Source organism: Typha latifolia, chromosome 14, assembly GCF_019914945.1.
Source record: "Typha latifolia isolate L0001 chromosome 14, TyphaL0001v2, whole genome shotgun sequence".
Classification (NCBI taxonomy): domain Eukaryota; kingdom Viridiplantae; phylum Streptophyta; class Magnoliopsida; order Poales; family Typhaceae; genus Typha; species Typha latifolia.
This window is the reverse complement of record NC_133099.1, coordinates 436,420-455,984: the sequence shown is the minus strand read 5'-3', so window position 1 is coordinate 455,984 and position 19,565 is coordinate 436,420. Positions and strand designations below refer to the sequence as shown.

General features: G+C 37.5%; 4 protein-coding genes and 2 non-coding genes across 9 annotated transcripts; 3 read left to right on the top strand and 3 right to left on the bottom strand.

Annotated features, from left to right (window-relative positions):
* The first annotated feature begins 1,602 nt into the window (after positions 1 to 1,602).
* Positions 1,603 to 6,558, top strand: LOC140801005 (nuclear transport factor 2-like). Its single transcript, XM_073155984.1, has 9 exons — positions 1,603 to 2,059; positions 2,145 to 2,279; positions 3,905 to 4,205; positions 4,490 to 4,752; positions 4,912 to 5,071; positions 5,164 to 5,285; positions 5,370 to 5,435; positions 5,615 to 5,693; positions 6,172 to 6,558. Exons 1-9 carry the CDS (start codon positions 2,021 to 2,023, stop codon positions 6,336 to 6,338), a joined length of 1,332 nt encoding a protein of 443 aa, XP_073012085.1. The 5' UTR covers positions 1,603 to 2,020; the 3' UTR covers positions 6,339 to 6,558.
* A 1,148-nt stretch (positions 6,559 to 7,706) lies between these two features.
* On the bottom strand, positions 7,707 to 9,367 carry LOC140800828 (large ribosomal subunit protein eL37x-like). Its single transcript, XM_073155711.1, has 4 exons — positions 9,266 to 9,367; positions 9,039 to 9,174; positions 8,129 to 8,230; positions 7,707 to 7,922 (listed from the first exon to the last, which is right to left on the bottom strand). The coding sequence occupies exons 1-4, from the start codon at positions 9,266 to 9,268 to the stop codon at positions 7,873 to 7,875; spliced, it is 291 nt and encodes a 96-aa protein (XP_073011812.1). The 5' UTR covers positions 9,269 to 9,367; the 3' UTR covers positions 7,707 to 7,872.
* A 105-nt stretch (positions 9,368 to 9,472) lies between these two features.
* Positions 9,473 to 9,544, top strand: TRNAT-CGU (transfer RNA threonine (anticodon CGU)). The gene has a single exon. It is a non-coding gene; the product is annotated as a tRNA-Thr (tRNA).
* Positions 9,545 to 9,822: 278 nt separating this feature from the next.
* On the top strand, positions 9,823 to 15,625 carry LOC140800763 (probable inactive histone-lysine N-methyltransferase SUVR2). Of its 4 annotated transcripts, none has more exons than XR_012111303.1 (11): positions 9,823 to 10,038; positions 10,158 to 10,360; positions 10,436 to 10,468; positions 10,549 to 11,179; positions 11,323 to 12,503; positions 12,922 to 13,187; positions 13,502 to 13,568; positions 13,672 to 13,722; positions 14,532 to 14,625; positions 15,216 to 15,336; positions 15,530 to 15,625. XR_012111303.1 is itself a non-coding variant. In XM_073155598.1 (10 exons), the coding sequence occupies exons 2-10, from the start codon at positions 10,184 to 10,186 to the stop codon at positions 15,245 to 15,247; spliced, it is 2,532 nt and encodes an 843-aa protein (XP_073011699.1). In that variant the 5' UTR covers positions 9,823 to 10,038; positions 10,158 to 10,183; the 3' UTR covers positions 15,248 to 15,510. The 4 variants fall into 4 exon arrangements, 2 of the variants coding, with proteins under 2 accessions (XP_073011699.1, XP_073011700.1); XR_012111302.1 differs by having other exon boundaries at positions 15,522 to 15,625; XM_073155598.1 differs by lacking the exon at positions 15,530 to 15,625 and having other exon boundaries at positions 15,216 to 15,510.
* A 294-nt stretch (positions 15,626 to 15,919) lies between these two features.
* LOC140800764 (large ribosomal subunit protein uL14) lies at positions 15,920 to 18,521 on the bottom strand. Its single transcript, XM_073155600.1, has 4 exons — positions 17,794 to 18,521; positions 17,042 to 17,326; positions 16,437 to 16,478; positions 15,920 to 16,203 (listed from the first exon to the last, which is right to left on the bottom strand). The coding sequence occupies exons 1-4, from the start codon at positions 17,804 to 17,806 to the stop codon at positions 16,121 to 16,123; spliced, it is 423 nt and encodes a 140-aa protein (XP_073011701.1). The 5' UTR covers positions 17,807 to 18,521; the 3' UTR covers positions 15,920 to 16,120.
* Positions 16,759 to 16,892, bottom strand: LOC140801529 (small nucleolar RNA snoR137). The gene has a single exon (XR_012111477.1). It is a non-coding gene; the product is annotated as a small nucleolar RNA snoR137 (small nucleolar RNA).
* Positions 18,522 to 19,565: the final 1,044 nt, after the last annotated feature.

Genomic DNA, 19,565 nt, shown 5'->3' with positions numbered 1-19,565 from the left:
CCTAATGAAACTTTATAATGCAATAAAGATTTATATTTGGTTTTATTTGGCATGCTTCTGCTTTGGATTCTAACGTTACGCTTGCTTTGCATCATTCCTATTCTTATATTGTAGATTGGATCCATGCATAACACAAACAAACAAAAAATATTCCCTAATTGTTGCACTTGATTTACCAATAATAAGTATGTTCAATTATTCAACGATTATAGTGCTATAACTATTACATAATTTATACACAATTTTGACCGAGTAACTGCATTTTAGTCGTATGTTAAATTATTATTTTAACTCTACCTCACATTACCTATAAGGGTTAATTACTCTAACATCTCCTAAAGTATACCTGATTTTTATAATTTCTAAACTTTTTTAGATTGCAATGTCATCTTTAAACTTTCGGACAAAGTGAAATAGGCAACGACGATGATGAAAAACGTGTGATGACCGATTATACCCCTAATAAGTCAACAAAATTCGCATCCATCGATGTCGATCACCTTATCGGAGTACGCGGGACAATGCTGTCGAGCTCGTGGAAGTTTGGACAAGGCTGGAGAGCACGACCTTGCTCTCCGCCATTGCCGAGGCTGCTCGACTCCTTGTTGGCGCACATGCACAAGCGATTGATGAAGAAGACAAAGGCTAAACAATGCAACCTTGCTTGCTCCCATTGCCAAGGTTGCTTGGCTCCTCGCTGGCATACCTGCACAAATGGTTGATCAAGAAGTTGGCCAACTGATGCTTGGCCGTCGCAAGCCGACAATGGGGAGGCAATGTCGGTGATTGGCGCTGGTGAAAAGGCAGTTGGCGACAATGAAGGAGCGATTAGTGATGGTGAAGGGGAGAAGTCGACGAGGCTACATGGGGAATGAAGATGATTTTTTTTATAATGAGTTAAATTTAATAATATATATATATATATTTATTTATTTATCTTAATTTAATTAAAGATTTTATGAGAGTATTTATATTATTTTAGGATTAATTAACTGCCACATAAGCTAACCTAATTTTCTAATGGTAGACTAATAGAAGTGTTACATTAAAATTTTCTCAAATTTTAGGAGTGACATTGTAACCTATAAAAATTAAGAGGTCTTCGTGAAAACCGAGTATAATTTAGGAGTGTTAATCGTAATTAAATATACCTATAATTATTACACACTATATTAATATTCAAATATACAAATTTAGAATAATTATGCTGGTATTAGACTTAGTTTAAGGTGAACCAATAAGTACAGGCTGTGAATCATAAATTATATAAAGACAGGGTGTGGTGTAATTTTTCTTATTACTGTAAAACTACAAATCACACCCTATACTTTGAAAACATTACAAATAAAACCCCTTCTTTTCATTATTCAAGTATGGGCTGCTTTATGTAAATGATAAACATAGAAGGCGTTATCTGTAAGATTGTCAAAATATAGGGTGTAATTTTCTTTATTATAGAAAACTAATGTCCTCCGAATGATCAGACTCCAGTGAAGGCGACACCTGTACCACCACTAGAATCGACGGCGCAGATTTCACCATCTCGGGTGTCCCGGACGCGACGACGAGGGTTATCAGATATCTCACGCCACGTTGCGCCACCACTAAGCCGCGAATCGCGAGTACGGAGAGACTGCCCTCTCTGCTCCCTCTTTTCCCTCTTTCCCCCTCGTGCGCAAGTTAGCCGCGGGCGCTTTTTAAAACGCGTTGTTCTCTAGAGAGAGAGAGAGAGAGAGAGAGAGAGAGGGAAGAAGAAAGGGGAGATAGCAGCGGAGAAGAGCGAAAGAGGGCAAAAAAAAAAAAAAAAAAAAAAAGAAAAGAGAAAAGAGAGATCCATCTCTCTCATCCCTGTATCGCTTTGCTTCGAATCCACCGAGTGGCGATTCGCGGATCTCGTTCGGATACATCGATCGCGTTGTTCTTCTCTTTGGTTCGGATCTAGGGCTTTCAACGGGGGAGCTCTAGGGTTAGTGTTTCTTTTAGATATTTGCATCTCTTTATGCTCGTCTAGGGCATATAAATGGCGGCTATGTTTCCCGGTCAAGTCAGTGCTGTTCAGGTAAATCGAAACGAGTATATTGATGAAAGGAACCTTTTTTTTTTGCTGTTGTTGAAGATTTATTGCTTACCTTTCGATGGTGTAGGTTGGGACCTTCTTCGTGGGGCAATACTATAATACCCTGCAGCAGCAGCCAGGTCTCGTGCATCAGTTCTACAATGATGCGAGCACTATGATGCGCATTGACGGTGATGCCACTGAGACGGCTACTGGGATGGTGGTAAAATTTTTCTACCCCATATATCTTAGTTAGCTTACTGAAGTATTTTTCTTTTTCATATGGGATCCTGAATTAGTGTTGCATAAATGAGAAATATGCATCACATTGGTCGTAATATATGTCTTTAGGTGTGCTGATTATTATTTCTCACTACGTATTTTTGTGCAAATTCTGGAATAGTTATTTCTAGTCTAATTGATACTGCCATTTCTGTGCATTAATCAGTAACAGAAACCCATTATAAAACTATGCCTTAAAGAAATAGCAGTAAATAAAGGAATAATGCATGAAAAAGCACATCCTTCAAGCAGTCTTTATGGTAATTCGAATGTAAAATCTAACTTTACCATATTGCATGTATTCAAGGCACAAACAATTTGGCAACATCCAAAATCCTAGATAGGTGCATGTTTTTGTGCTTAGCTTAATTTAACAACTTTATTATATTAATATGAGTTTAAGCATTTTCATCGTCACTTGCTAATCACAAAGCGATACATTACTTCCACGTAAACTGTTCATTTTTTTAATTTTTATTTTTGACAAAAAGGCTGCAGGTATTTGGTTAAGCTACTCCATCTATATAGTTTGAGACAGCTATGAATTTTTTTCTCTCAAACTATTCTGTTATTTTAGCAGCTAAACGATTCACAGAGAACTCATGCAATTCTTTCTAGCTTTAGTGACAGCCTCTTGATTTTCTTAACTTCAGTAATATTTAAGTTATTGTGTTGCTTGATTCCATCTGCTTTCAAAATTATCGTGTTTGGACCATCCTAAATGAGTTGCATATATAAGTTGTAGGTTGTGCAATTTTGAGCTTTTCTGTTTTTCACTAGGTTAGTATGTAGGGGTGAAAACGGATCGGATACGGATTGGATAGTGGTCAATCCATATCCGGATCCATATTTTTAGTCCGGATACGGATTCGGATACGGATATTGGACGGATAGTAAAATTTAAAACCATATCCTAACTAAACGGATATGGATAATTTTCGGATAAAAGATCGGATCTTAAACGGATATTAATTGAATTTAAAATAATTATAATATTTTATTTATATATAATTAACGCAAAATTATTAAGAGTTTTACAACAAATAATTTTTTTGTATGTCAAATATATAAAATTAGAGAAATTAATCTCTATAAATAATATATAAAGTATTATTAGTAACAATATTAATATTTACTATTTAAATAAGCAAACTAAAAACTGTAAATTATTTAAAAAAATATGCGGGTAAACAGATATTCGATATCCGTATCCGAATTTAAAAAATATATCCGATCCGTATCCGAATTTTTTTCAAAATTTCTATCCATATCCGAATCGGATAGAAATTTTTTATCCGAATCCGATCCGAGTCGGGTCGGATAGCGGGTCGGGTCGGAGTTAATCCGACCCGTTTTCACCCTTATTAGTACGCCATAGTATTATGTATATCTGCACCATGTTATTTTTCTGTTCATTTCTTTGTACTATATTTTAGCTTTAGATTTGAACTTCTTTTTACATTTATTGGTTTGCAACTGTTTGTGCTCACTTGCATTAGTTCACATATACTTTCTCCTTTAGAAGTATTTACCATCAATGATAACATTTGATTTTGTCTTTTGCAGCAAATCCATTCTCTTATAATGGCCCTTAATTTTGCCCGGATCGAAATCAAAACAGCTAATTTTCTGAGTTCATGGGGTGATGGCGTCTTAGTGATGGTTTCTGGTGTTCTGCAGACTAGAGAGTATAATGCTAGAAGGAAATTTTTTCAGACATTTTTCCTTGCTCCTCAGGAGAAAGGATATTTTGTTCTAAGCGACTTCTTTCACTTCCTTGACGAGGATCAAATTCATCAACCAGCCGTACCAACTCATGAAAGTTTTGAAAACAATTTAAGTACATCCAATACAATTCCTGAGGCAGGTAGATTCAATACTATTGTTAAAACTTGACATTACTCATCAGAGAAGATAAATATTCTTATGGCTCTAATGTTTATCTTTTGATAATTTGCTACTGAGAATAAGTGAAATGTATGTTCTCTAATGTGAAATTAATTATACAGCTTATACTTTTTAGTGATATTAATCATCAGAAAATTTGGGGAAAGTAGACAAAGTTTCTTTATCATACTGCTGCAAAAAATTGACCTTAACATTCATTTTATTGTCAATATGTTGATTAGTAAAAAGAAATTGTGTTGGCAGCTTCTGTTTACTCTCATGGAGGAGAAATACAGACCGAAGAACTGGCACATCCAGTGCAGGCGGAAGAAAATGAGGCAGATGCTGAGTACAACTTCCCTGAGCTGCAACAGCATGTCTCTGAACCTGATGACTTGATAGATGAATCTCCTGCCGAGGAGGCTGTTCCTTCATTTGCTAATCTGACAATCACAGCACGGGACCCATCTCCTGTACCTGCAGGGGAACCTATGGGAGAACCATTAAAGCAAACCTATGCTTCCATCGTACTTATCACTTCTTACAACCAAATAATTTCCTATGATGCATACTTATATCTGTTTGTAAATAAAAATAACAGCTTTCGTTCCCAATTAAGTGGTGTTGCTTCAGCAGTTTCGTCTGCTTCCATTTCTGTGCTGTTTCTGATAATATGAATATTGCAGCTGCGGACTGCAAAAGGATCTCAAACCGTATCTCAGCCACCTGCAACTTTTGATTTATATCAAGTGCCACCGTCAGTACCCCAGCAGACCACGGTACTGATTGGACTAGAGAAGTCCACATATGAGGCAGTGGAGGACATTGCAACACTAGAAGATGATGGTTAAGTTCTTCAATGCTTATATAGAATCTGCAGTCTGATTATTTGTTTGTGCTTTTATCAAGTACTGAAAATTTGATGTTGTTTTGTTTAGTTGAGAGTAAATCAGTTTATGTGGGAAATGTACCCTCTTCTGTCTCGGAATCTGATCTGGAAAATGAGTTCAAGAACTTTGGTAGAATCAGACCTGATGGTGTTGCCATCAGAAGCCGCAAGGTCCAGATGTAGCCCATTTATTTTACCGTCATGCTGGAAGGAAATCTAATGTCTAATACAATTTTGCATTATATGAATGTGCAGGATTCTGGTGGTTACTATGCCTTCGTCGAATTTGAGGATGCTATTGGAGTTAAGAATGCACTAAAGGTAGTTATATATTTGTGGCACTTAATCTTCATGTAATGGTTTTGAAATAGTGAATTGGTATTTGATCGCATCAAAATAGTTCAAGTATTAACTTGTTACTGATGTTCTCATGGTGATTCTATGTTCTATCAATATAATGATATCGTTGCTTCCCTGCTTATCCCTTGTTTGTCATGCAGGCATCACCATTACAAATAAATGGGTGGCAAATATATGTTGAAGAGCGGAGACCTAATAGTGGAGCATACCGAGGAGGAAGTGAGTTATTTATTACACCTTACTACTTGTACATTCTTTGAGTTCTCAGAATCAATTCATCAATAAATGTGGAAACAAAGTTGTTATTTGATAGGATAGAACGCTCTCTGTATTATTTATCCTAGTATCTTTAAAATCTTCTCATATCTTATGTTTGGCTATGATTCTTAATAAGCATAGCAACTCTTTGGTTTACCTATATGACTGGTCTTCTCTTTATCTTTTCTATGAATGTGCCAGGATGAATAGATTCAATCTATTCAATTTGTTGGTCAAGTACTAATCAGTTAATTTTTCTTGTAAAGCATGAAATACGAAACCAAAAGCATAATTGTGAATATTTTATTACTTAATAAAGCATGCATCAGCACAACCTTGTAGTAATACTGGATATTTCTTCTTGTCATTTGACTTTATCTGTAGTCATGTTTAGGACAATAATCTTGATTTAATTGTTCATGTTCCCTTCTGTGCGCAGGAAGGGGCAGAGGAAGGGGTGGATATCAGTCAGAGGTGCCCAGGGGCCGCTTTGGTGGTCGGAGTTTTGGACGGGGAGACACCGACAGGGAGTATAACAGCCGGGCAAGGGGAAATGGTTTTTACCAGCGAGCTCCGAGGCAAGAAAGGGGCATACTAGGAAATTAAGTTGCAATGATATGTCAACAGAGACTCTACACCCATTACCATTAGCCGCATCCGAAGTGTTATTTTTGTGAGGAACAGTGAGCAGTAGCTACTGAGATTTATGAAGCACTTGTGTTGTTTTTATGTCCCTGGAAGACTTCCATTTGAACTTTCCCTCGTATTGTTACAACTTATACTTTAAGAGGAAGTGGAGCCATCCTTTTGGTGTGGGTTTCATTTATGCATTCTTCTTCCCTTGTCATTTGAAGGCCAGCTTTTGAGTTGCAAATCATGAAGTTTCATTTATAGCCTTTATTTGTCCCTCTCTCACATAGTGGCATACTACTATCTGAAAATGGTACACGGCTTTATTTCCTTTTAATCGCATTTTATTAAAGTATTTTCTTTTAAAATCGTGCATAAAAGTAGCATCGATAACTAGGTGAAAATAAGAGGCAGCGGAACAATGAAAAAACAACATATAAATATAGTTATAATTTTAAGCAAACATGAAACACCCCGTAAAATAGCTATCAAAATTTTCACCAAAGTACAAAAGATAAGTTGTTATAGCCCCTTTCATTGAGGTAGGGTTTTCTTTTCCTCCAAATTTGAAGGTAGAGAACTGTATTTTAATATCCATTCTAACTAATGCATTTGATTGAGAGCTTTTTAAAATGCTGTACTAAAAAATACATTAACTAATCCAAAAATCATTATTTAATTTAGTATACCAAATTTGAAAAATAGCAGTTTGAAAAACTAATAAGACCAAGCTGCTGTCTTTAGCATCTATTTAAATCAAATAGATGTCAAGACTGCATCTAGTGGCTCCTCATCACTTATCTTTCTCTCATTTTAATCCAAACCAACCCAACCCAACCCAACCCAACCTTACCCAAACCCAAATCTCCGTCTATCTCATTTCAATCCAAACACAATCCTAGCCCAATCCTAACCCATCCCTCTACTCTCTATTCTAACTCTAACTCATGTTTGATCTTCTCTCTTCTATTATCCTCTAATTAAACATCTGTTAACTAAATATCTCGTTATAAAATACCTAACTAAACATCGTTATGAAATACAATGAAGCAAACAAACAAGCCATTTGTTTATCTAGATACAATATATAGAAAAATATATATACATTTCTTAATACACATGTATTTCTATATACAAAAAACTAATCTACCCCAAAGAAAAATCAAAATACAGTATATTAGTTTGAATAATACATGAGACAATATAAGAGGATTTATTATAAAAATATTGTACTTAAAATGTGTTAGTACATCATCTTTATAAACATCATGCCAAATAGCCCTATATAATGCACAAAAATTAAGAGGAGGAAATGCAAGCATAGAAACAGAGTAACAAGGAATGTTGCATAGAAAACTCAGATCAATTCAAGTACTGCTTTAAAAGTTGTAACATGACAAAAGCCAAAATATGCTTCAACATAACTCAAGCAAATTAATATCCAGATAATACAATCAAAACAAGTGCTCCAGGTCCAAGCTAGATTGATTCCTACTAAAATAGCTATCCTTTAACTTGTAGAAGCAGCAGCTCCTCTCTTCCTTGGAGCAGCCTCCGTTCCTGAAACAATGAAAATGAAAATCGCAGATTATTTACCAGGTAGGTAAATTTCTCCAGCAGCCAAGGAAAAAAATGCAAGGCAAATTTTGTGGGTAAACAAATTTAAGGCATTACAACTGAACTCAAGAGTAACTAAATTCTGATGTAATGATTCGGAATGATTGTCTGTATCAATAACATTTACTAAGAAAAGGAACATTACAGACCTTCTCTGAAGTTGCTCTTGAATCTGCGAGGTACATGGCGAAGGTACCTCATCCTTCCAGTGCCTGTGGTCTTCCTTCTGATAGCCTTCACACTCCAGTTATCTGTAACAAATTTAACCAGGATGACGGCCTATAAAGAACTAGTAAGCAATACAAAGTCATACATACAACAATGCTTTCTACAAAAATGACAGTTTGTTGATAAAGAATAACACATGAAGATACCACCTTTTACTTATTTGCTTCAACCTACAATCTGTAGACAGTTCAGCACTAGATAGATGAGCAAATATAAAGAGTATTGAGTAAGAGTAGAATTAACTCGGCCAGACGTGGTACATAAAGTGTAACGAGGGAACTAATAGGTCTAGCTTCGACACAAGAATCAGTAAGAAAGATACTAAGAAATAGATTGATAGGCACCCCCACCTCTAAGGAGGCTTGTATCAAACAATATTATCCTCATGATCATACTGAATGGTTCGCAAAAAGAAGAATTGGAAATACGGTCAGATTAAGCAAGGAAGGGAACAACCATATAACCAAAGATAAAGACAAACTACTTAAAATTCTTAAGCCAAATGAAATAGACATAGTAAATAGAAAAACAAACTACATATGAGATTACTTAATCCTACGCTGTAAGTTTTCTAATAACAAACATGATCAGATATGATTGGAGAACGACTCCTAGCATCGACAAAAACTAAGTTTAAATCAACTGATCTAGTTTAAACTTAGTAGAAAAGGCCAATATACACAATAACGTAATTGTTTAGAAAGAAGCAGTAAGTATACCAAGCCAAATACCTACGTCTTACAACTGGAGAAGAATAGCGACTGCAATATTAAGCAGACCAAGAATCCAACTACGGAATAACAAGGATGAGAAGGCCGATAAGAGGCTTACACTTGCGAATGCGAGCAGAGGGATAACCGCAGGAGGAGCAGGTGCTCTTCTGGAGGTGGAAGCTCCTGCGGCCACACCTCACGCAGAGTGTGTGGGTCTTGTTCCTCCGCTTCCCGAAGCTACCTGTGCCTTTACCCTGCCATGAGAAAGAGCCTTTGGGGTTAGGATTAGGTTCGAAAGAATATGATGGAGGAGGAATTAGGGTTAGAGTTCGCGCATTTGTTTACCATTTCGCAGCGTTCTCGTCTCTCTCTCTCCCCCGAGATCGGTGAGCGGCGTCCTACGAAGAGATCAAAACCCTAAAACGAAGAGGAGGGCTTTTATAGCCACTTATTTTGGTCGACTTAGCAAATTACGTGAATACCCTCTAAAATTGCAGTGATGGTGATATTTTACTTTACGTATAAATTTAATTTTAGGAAATTGGCATTCAAGCTTCCATAGCATAGTGGTAGTGCGTTCGCTTCGTAAGCGAAAGGTCGCGAGTTCGATCCTCGCTGGGAGCTTCATTTAATTTAGTTTTTATTATTTTTATAGTTTTTTGGTTAAATATATTTTACCTACTTATTAGCCATAAAAATAAATAAATTGCACGTAGACTAATCGTAACTCGAAAGTGGTGTACAGATGCTCAGGTCCTGCCGCAAATTTATGCTTCGCTTATTAAAAAAAAAATTATTTATGCTTCATTCGGCTGCAATAACACCATAAGTTAAACCGAGTCCGCGGAATAACAGAATCGATCCTCCCCATTATTTTATACCTTTCCCTCCGTTCTAAGACCAAGGACACGGTCTAGTGTAGGTTGTCATTGAGACATTAAACCAAACAGTTCGAGAGAAGAGAGAGATGTTTATGGTTGGCCATTCCTCTTCTTCGAAACCCTAAACTTATACCGTGCTCCCAATAGCATCCGGATTCTGAGTTTGCCCTTTGATCGAAGCACTTGAGATGGTTCCAACCTTGCTCTAGGGTTTTCTCGAGCTGTTGAATGCTCCAGGTACATTAACTGATCGAAGAAGTCTTGCTTCAAATGAGCTATTTCTACCTGCATTTGGTTGCAATCTCTCTCATTTCTAACAGAAATGTGATACTCTCCATACGTTTTGATCTACTTAGTTGGATTGACCCGTGGGCATTTGAAAATGGCGTCGAAAACTGAAAGAGCACGGGCGGCGTTGAACGCCATGAAGTCTCTTGGGTTCTCCAAGAAAGTTGCAACTCCTGTTCTGAAGAACCTACTTAGTTTGTATGGTAACAAGTGGGAACTCATCGAAGACGAGAACTATCGAGTTCTCGCGGATGCCATACTTGACATGCAGGTGAAGTTATGGCTACCAAAATCTTGACTTGGTATAAATAGTGCATATGCTTGCTAAACATGTTATCTTTTTCAGGAGAACGGTGCCCAGGACAAGATGGTTGATGATGTATGTAGTACGTTTTCTTTGAGTCTTACTTCTTTCCTTATCTCCATATGGAATGTTAACCGTTTGGTTAAATGTTGCAGGATATGGATGGTAAGAAGAAGGAAGTTGCGGTCGATGATGACCAAGAGCCTCTCAGAACAAGAGTAAGGATTAGGCAAGAGGATCAAGATCCTTCGCCTTCAATGTGTATCCCTGATTTGCCTGATGAGACTCCATTGAAGAGGCCAAAGCTTGAACCAGGCGAAGAGCACATTCAACACAGAGAAGCAGAGGTGCATTCACCCCGGAGGGCTCTTAGAGGCAAATCTATTGAACCGCCTCAACCTTGGCAAGAAGAGCAAGCAATTATGCAAATGTCACCTCAGCCATCTCATACATCTGGAAAAACTGGGACAGTTTCACCTGAAACAAGTCGAAGGGAAACTAGAGCTTTAGCTCGCGCACGTCAAGCCAGCCTACAAGCTCAGACAACTTCACTTGTGGTGTCTGGAGGAGAGAAAGATTTAGGGAATGGGAAATTGGTAAATGCCATCTGTCTGAAAGAGCCAAAGGCTGAACCAGGGATAGAGATTCGACAAATGATTGATGCATCTGTCAGTCATACTGGTTCAGTAAGAACAGTGCTTGAGCCATTGAATAGGGACTTTCCAAATGATGAGGCTCCTCTTGCGTTCATCTGTCCTCCTCACTCAGCTCCTTCCCGAAGCAGAGGTAGTCAGTTTCTCATGATGTGTTCTCATCACATCATTATTATGCTAGATTACTCAACTTCTTCACCCTTCATTTATCTTCTTATAATTGTTTTCTGTTAATTTTTATATCTGATCTAACTGGATTGATATGATGTTCTGTAGATGATCAAGGTCAGGGAATCCAAGACGATTCTCTAAGGAACATTCCTACTTTGCCAACAAATGTTACGAAAACAACAATAGATCAGCATGGGAATAGTGAGGGTGGAGAAGAGTTTCCTATCACCTCTTGCCAGACTAGGAATAAAGCTGAATTAGTGAACGTGCAAGAACCATCTTCTACTAATGTTGATATAGCCTCCTCTGCTAATGGAGAGGTCAAAATTTCATTAACTTGTAATACAGGTCGCTCTAATTTTCAAATGCCGAGCTTAGAAGCTGTCTATAGGATGGTAGAGGATCGATGCCTCAGGTCATACAGGATTCTGCAACCTGACTTTTCTCTTGGCAACCTCATGAATGAAATCTGCCAGTGTGTTTTGGACCTCAGTAATGAAACAACCACAAATAATCAGGAGAATTCTGTAAAGGTAGATTCTGCAGTGGATTATCTAATAAGATCTGGTGTACACAATATCACTGGTAGCATGGGCATGACTCCAAGTGGTGTTTCCAATATTGCAGATCCAAAATGTTCAGGGACGTTAGCCAATAATGATGGAAATGGTGGAAACCAAAGAGGCAAGAGCACGAAGGAACCTCCACTTATTGGAGCCTCAGAAAATAGGCCAGAGGGCTCAATAGTTGTCCAACCACATCATCTTGCGCTTGGCGATGTAAGACCCAATCATGATGTAAATGACATATCTAAAGGGGAAGAAAGATTGCGAATTTCAGTTGTAAATGAAGTAAACAGTGAAAAGTATCCATCTTCTTTTAACTATATACCACAAAACCTTATTTATCAGAATGCTTATGTTAACTTCTCTCTTGCTCGGATCGGTGATGAAGATTGCTGCTCTGATTGTTTTGGTGACTGCTTGTCTGCACCAATACCTTGTGCTTGCGCACGAGAAACTGGAGGGGAATATGCATACACACCAGATGGTGTGGTTAAGATGGAGTTCCTTGAGGAATGTATCTCAATGAACCGTGATCCTCAAAATCATCATCATATTTATTGTAAAGATTGTCCTCTTGAAAGGTCCAAAAATGAGGCTACACCTGAATCCTGTAAGGGGCATTTAGTCAGAAGGTTTATCAAGGAATGCTGGAGCAAGTGTGGGTGCAACAAGCAGTGTGGCAATCGTGTTGTGCAACGAGGTATCACATGCAATTTGCAGGTAAGGTTTCTTCAAAACTTGACTGAATTTTTATGTTATAATTCTTTGAATATGATTTTGGCTTTCTTCTATTTTACTTTCCTCTAATGGAAGAAAGGTACACAATCTACCTGCCAACTAATCTAATTGGAAAGATGGTAAGACCCTCTCTTGCCTAGTTCTAATTTTAACAGGATGTTTGGCACCACTTTCTAGAGGGTTGACATCATATTAAGTATCAAATTGTAAATATATTTTATTTCCTTGAATCTTCTCAGTCATGAGTTGTTCTCCAACTGGCCCCTATTTTGGGACAAGGTTTGGATAAAGTAGGTTTTGCTTTAAACTTGGATCTGTATATAAGCGTATTTCATAATTTCGACTTTCTTCAGTCTCCATATCTATTAAATTGCACCCATGTAATTTTTTTACCTTTCAGGTGTTCTTTACATCCGAAGGAAAGGGCTGGGGACTACAGACACTTGATGAATTGCCTAGGGGTGCTTTTGTATGTGAGTATGTTGGTGAGGTGTTAACGAACATGGAACTTTATGACCGTACAGTGCAGAGCACAGGCAATGCAAAGCACACATACCCTGTGCTTCTGGATGCTGATTGGGGCTCAGAAGGTGTTTTGAAGGATGAAGAAGCCCTTTGCTTGGATGCAACATTTTATGGAAATGTTGCAAGGTTTGTTAACCACAGGTATTCATTCATTCCTTAATGTGTTGTTTGCTATCTCCTGGAAAGAAGTTACAGCAATATAATAAAGAAAAACTTGATATAGGTAGGCAAAACCTGCTGCTTCAAAATGATTGCGATTTTTGGAATTTGAGAGAAAGTTGAAGTGAATATAGAGAGTGCAAAATATGCTGCTGTAACTGATCTATATATTCCTAGTTCTTGCAAATCAACTGAATTTTGGTATATGAATTTTCTGTTGACTGACAAAAAAAGAAGAGTTTGGACTTAAATCATCCACAGTTTCTCTCGTGATCTTGATCATTCAAGTGCTTTAGGTGTTATGATGCAAATTTGGTTGAAATTCCAGTTGAAGTGGAGACACCAGATCATCACTATTATCATGTACATGACCTAAGCTGCTGCCTCCAAATTTGTAGTCTTTTATATTCAAATTAGCACCAGCAAGTTCATGGTCTCAAGGCTTCATATTGTTTGTATCATGCAGCTTGCTTTTTTCACAACAAGAAAAGTAGAAGCATTCGAGGAGCTAACATGGGTAAGCTGCATCGCAGTTGTAGCGCATACTTGTCTAGGAAATTTAACTTTTATCCAATACTGCAAATATGTTTTATTTATTTAATTCTAACTTATTTGTTATTTAAAATTACTCTTCGCTGTAGTTTTTTTTTGTCTCTGATGGAATTCCAATAATTGTACTGATATATTGATTCACAGTCTATTTGTCTTTCTACCTAACCGTCTGGCCATCATTGTATGCATACACATTTACCAGATGAAGATCTGTTGAATCTAAGATGCATGCTTAAACTAAAAATTGCAAAAAGTTGGGAGAAGACCCAACTGGTTATTACTATTATTGGCGAGAGGGGAAGCTCAGTTATTCATCTATCAATAATCGTGTTATGTCTTGATCTGACCTACACCAACCTTGTTTGCTGCTTGTCTTATAACATGCTGATAAGGAACGGACTTCATGATAGTCAAAACAACCTCTATTTTCATTAATGAGTGAGCATAGACTAAACCTTTTTGGAACTTGAGAGAAAGTGAAGTGAATATAGGAAGTGCAAAAGATGCTGTTCTCTGATACTGTTAGGTTTGTCAAGTAAGCTTTCCTATTCTTCTCTGGTACCAGCTGACATTTATTCCAGCCAACTCCTAAGCTTAAAGATAGTGCCTACATCTTGGGCTCAAGTTAAGGTAAGCTCAGTATTACCTGGAGCTTAATTGGAACATGTTTGTAGCATTTAGGATTTAAATTCTATCTCTTGCTGAAAGCTGATAATTTCTTGTAATCAAGATAGCATGTTGTTTCTTGATATCCCTCATATGGTTTGTTTGCAGGATTACGGAATTGATTTTGATGATCATGATCATCCTATCAAAGCATTCCGATGTAGATGTGGAAGTAGATATTGCCGAGATCTGAAACGTACAAGTATGCTCTCCTAATTCTTTTAATCTCAAACATCAAGCTATAACTATTTTGAGAAGTTTCTTAGAATGTCAGAGTTATGACATTATTTATTAGCAATTTCATCTCTCCTTCAGTATGCTTGAAGTAAGTTGGTCATTTTTCTTTTCTTTTCCTCCAGCGCATTATCTTCACATGTCATTTGCATATGAAACTTGCATGTACATGAGTTCCAGCACATCCACCAGCATGCAAGCTCTGGCATACAAATTCCCGTAGCACCATACCTCTACTTGGTCACTAAATTTCTAATACCGACCCTCAATCCATAGAGAAATGCTTATAAAATATCTGCATAACGGGGGTAAATGTTCGTTGTACCCAAAGATAGGGGTCAAAATTTTGACCTTCTTTTCGGTGTTAAGGCAACTTTCCTTTTCATTTGTGTGCTTCCCATCAGCACATATATTACTAACTTTAAGAGAAGAAATGCTGTGCATATCTCAAAGGCTCTTATGCTATGCGTAACTATTAGATTTATTTGTCCTGCTTTCAATCTAATTTTCTTAACATCCTCGCCTCCAAAACTAATCTGATATTTTCTTCTCTAACAGAGAGTAGACGCAAGGCATTAGTCTTGAAATGAGCGAAGAGGCACTCACCAAAGATGTCAAGGGTTATTTTTGGGAGCAGAGCTACGAGTAGCTTATTTTTGAAGGCATGTACTGATACATGGTAAAATCTTAATCTCATTTTGCTTGACCGTGGTGTACTCTATAGATGTTTTCAACTCCTGTAGCTCTAGGTACGGTAGTTAAGGTCATGGAACTGCTACAAATGAGCTGTGGAGTTCTGTAATTGATGCTTGAATAGCCAAGCACTAATTTATATAGATAGAAATTGACCAAACTTATTTGCAGTTTTGCAGATATCTACAAATATGAAGAACATGTAACATGTTACAATGTAAGATCGTACATCTACATTTCTGTGAAGAAGTTGAATGCAATTAGGTTCCACTCAATGTATACTAGAGTTACAGATACTAGCTATATCACCAAAGATAATAAGCATTCAGTCTCACTACTCTTAGAGACTTGATATTGACACAGGTTCTCTTGTAGTATTACTGGATAACATTTCATTTTTCAACCGCTTTTAAACGATACTCGAAAGGGTTTATTAATGGTTATTAAGTAAAAATCCCATCAGAATTCTACAGTCCGAAATGAATCCCTCACAATGTTTACGCAGCTAAGCAAAAAACTGGCCATTCTGGAATGCCATCAGCATAAGAATACGATAAAAAGGTAACCTATAATGCAAAGACCCGTCGGCCATCACATCTTATATAATTAGGCAAGCAACTGATAAAATTTAACCTGAAGACACTAAAATCCAGCAAGTAGAATGATTCCAAAATTCAAAACAAAATTAGAAGGTAAAGTCAATCTTCCTTCTTGTCCAAACACTACTAAAACACTCAAATTTCCTTGCATAAATGCAGCTAACTACACCATTACACGATGGCATTGGCAGCGCTAGCAATTCTAGGCCACAGATCAGCACACTCCTTTCCGATAGGTCCTGTGATAGCAGACCCTGCAGAGAACCACAACACCACAATCACTAAAACTGGATTCGAACTTCATATTCATTTTTTAAAATCACTCCAAACTAAACTAAATAAGTCAAGTTTGTAATAAACTCAACTATATCCATTAACCCAGCAAAAATGAATAAACATGATCACAGCAATCATAAGTTCAATGTTATAGCTAACGAATTATGTTTGCATTCAAAAATCAAATGTTGAGGGAATCAATTTCACGTACCCTTCATTTCTCCCTTGGGGTTAACAATAACTCCAGCATTATCTACAAAATTGGCATATAAATAGCAAGATTAGAAACAAATTTGCATAAAGCTAATAATATTAGAAAATTATAGTGTGTCAAACAAAGTAAAACATGACAAGATAAAGCATAGAAAAACATCAAACGGATTATGCTTTCAATTATTTTGTAAACAAAAAGAAAATGACGGGGAACATAATATTCCTTACATGCTGCTGCACAAGTGACAATATGCATAAACTTTATCAATACTATTCAAAATGCTTCTTTATCCAACAAAAAATAAGATGATTTGTTCATAAAATGTACCAGGAGACAGGTAACATGATGCAAAATTAAGAAAACATCATGCTGTTTAATACTGGTTGAATTCATTTATGCTTCTCACTGAGAAATGACCAAACAGAGGCCACTCTTTACAAGTGTCGAAGCAACTCTTAATAGCTCTCAATAAGTATCGCCGATTATAAATTGGTAATAAATACAAACGATATGGTTGAAAGAGAAAACAGCTTAATAATCTAAATGGGATTGTATTTATCACAACTATCAGAAACATGCTATCATAAAAAAGAACACAATACCTTCAAAGTACATGTATACACCATCCTTTCGGCGCCAAGGCTTGCGCTGCCTGACGATGACCGCAGGCATGACCTTCTTCCTGAGGTCAGGCTTTCCCTTCTTGACTGTAGCCATCACCATATCTCCGACACAGGCCGAGGGGAGCCGATTGAGACGGCCCTTAATTCCCTTCACTGAGATGATGTAGAGATTCTTTGCGCCCGTGTTGTCCGCACAATTCACTGTCGCTGCCACCGGCAGACCCAGCGACATCCGGAACTTATTTCCGGCGCTACCTCCGCGCCCTACATAACATGAACCAAATAAACCATATCCATGGACCTAAGCACATAGCAAACAACCAAAAGCATATACTACACCTAAATAAACTTACAACATAATTTATCTACAAAAGAAAGCAAACTTTAATCTGACAAGCAACATATAACCAAAATATACTATTCAGAAACTATACTTTCTATTTCCACGGAATGCATCACAGATCACAGAGAGAACATCAAAAGTTAGATCATTCCTTCCACCCTAAACCCTAAACCCTAAATTTCAACAGCAATATAGGAAGCATCGACAAAGATCCAATCTTGGAGGAGGTTTCTACCTCAGTGGATCTGATCTCATTGAAGTAAGCATGAGATCTAGTACGTAACACGGTAACAGTGATGAGATGAAGAGAACAAAGCCCATGACTAAAACACAGTTCTATGAGATTAATCCCCAAAACTATGAACAAGGGGGTCGAGAACCACTTTACCTCGCTTCGACATCTTGGAGAGAAAGTGGAGCGTACGACGCCACGCCGGAGTTGAAGCGAAGGGCGAGAGGTACCAATTTTATACGAGGCGAATTCTAGGGTTTTCGTTCTGTGTCGATCAGGTAAATTACCATTACACCCTCGAACCTTGTTCTCGTACGGTTTTGCATTTCAGACCCCACATTATGCATTTATTTCTGGTCACATCCCGTCTTCGCATTATTTTTAATTCAACCCTTTATTGTTCTATTAATCACATAAAACACCTTAATGGGGAGTTTTCTCTAAAAATCCAGTGACAACAGCGGTTCAGATTGTCTTTTAGTAATTTATTAAAATTTAGGCGTCGAATTAAAAACAGTCAAAGGAAGGTTGACGTGGTCAGCCCATTACCAAGTTATTTGGCTTCTTTGCCTGTGGTGACCCAGAACTCGTCGCCGAGTTTGCCCTTAGGGAGATATTAACGTTTAGTATGGGCTTTCCATTGAAGTCTGCAACGATAATGATCTCGCCGCCGAGCACGGCACGAATTAAACGTTACCCCCCAACTTATAACTTTTAGAAAAGAGGAACAAATTTAACGAGCTTTATACTTACTCATCTACGTTTTCTAAAAATCACATAAGCCACACGTCAGCGCCTCGTCGGCGAACGGCGACTACCCCGACTGGCGGCGGCGCATCGACGCCGGCTCGGAAGCTTCCGACCGCTCTTGCGATGTTGAACGCGAAGGGATTGGATTCTCCGTCGATGGGGCTTTATGATGAAAAGGGTTAATCGCCACCGTCCGCGCAAACCAATGGTCAATGGATTAAATCCTGGCCGTTGATGTTTCAGAAATCTCGTTGAAGCCCACCAAAGTAGAGAAGATCTTTAGTCAAAAAAGAAAAAGAAAAAAGCACTCGGTAGTTTATCCTCTAATTATCGTTATAATATTATATTGAATGCTAAGTAATATATCATACAAGAATTGATGCTTAGGATTGGAATTAATACTATGACCTTTTTAATTAATAATAATAAAAAATATCAACCAACTTTATTAAAATTAATTAATTATAAAAAAGAAAATTATTCCCCATTGCTCACCTAGTGGAATTCTAAAGCACTATCTTACATGGAATCATCATCCTTTTGAAAACTTTTTCCTAGAGTCTATGTATGAGATCCATCACTTGAAAGCAAAAGTGATCTGATCTTATCATCTTGTTAAACTTTTGCCAAGGCTCTGACTAGAAAGGCAATAAAGGCAGCCTGAGACCATTTGACAACCAAACGTATAGATTTCTTTGTTCGGTGTCTTTGTGTCGGAGAGTTGTATATATAAGCATCTAAGCTGGTATCATTTGAGAGCAAGTTAGTTCTACAAGACCAATTTATATATATATTGATGATCAATTGGAGTAGCATTGGGAGCAAGAAGATGGAAGCAATGAAGTTGGAAAAGAATGAAGTGATTCTGCTGAGCATTAGACACAGTTCAGTGATCCGATGGTGGCGGCGATCGACGAGCAAGAAACAAATTTTGTCGAAATTGAGGTATCGCTGGAGGAATGCGATGAGATCTTCGCGAAGGCGCAGCACGAAATTTGCTTATGATTTAGAAAGCTACTCTCAGAATTTTGATGATGGATGCATCATCCATCCTTGGAGCAAATAGATTCTGAAGTAATTAATTATAGTTTAGCTCTTAAGAGGGTTAGGGATTAAGGATTTGCGGATCTTTGTAGGGATAGAAGCTGGACTTTTGTAATTTAATTATATTAAAATTT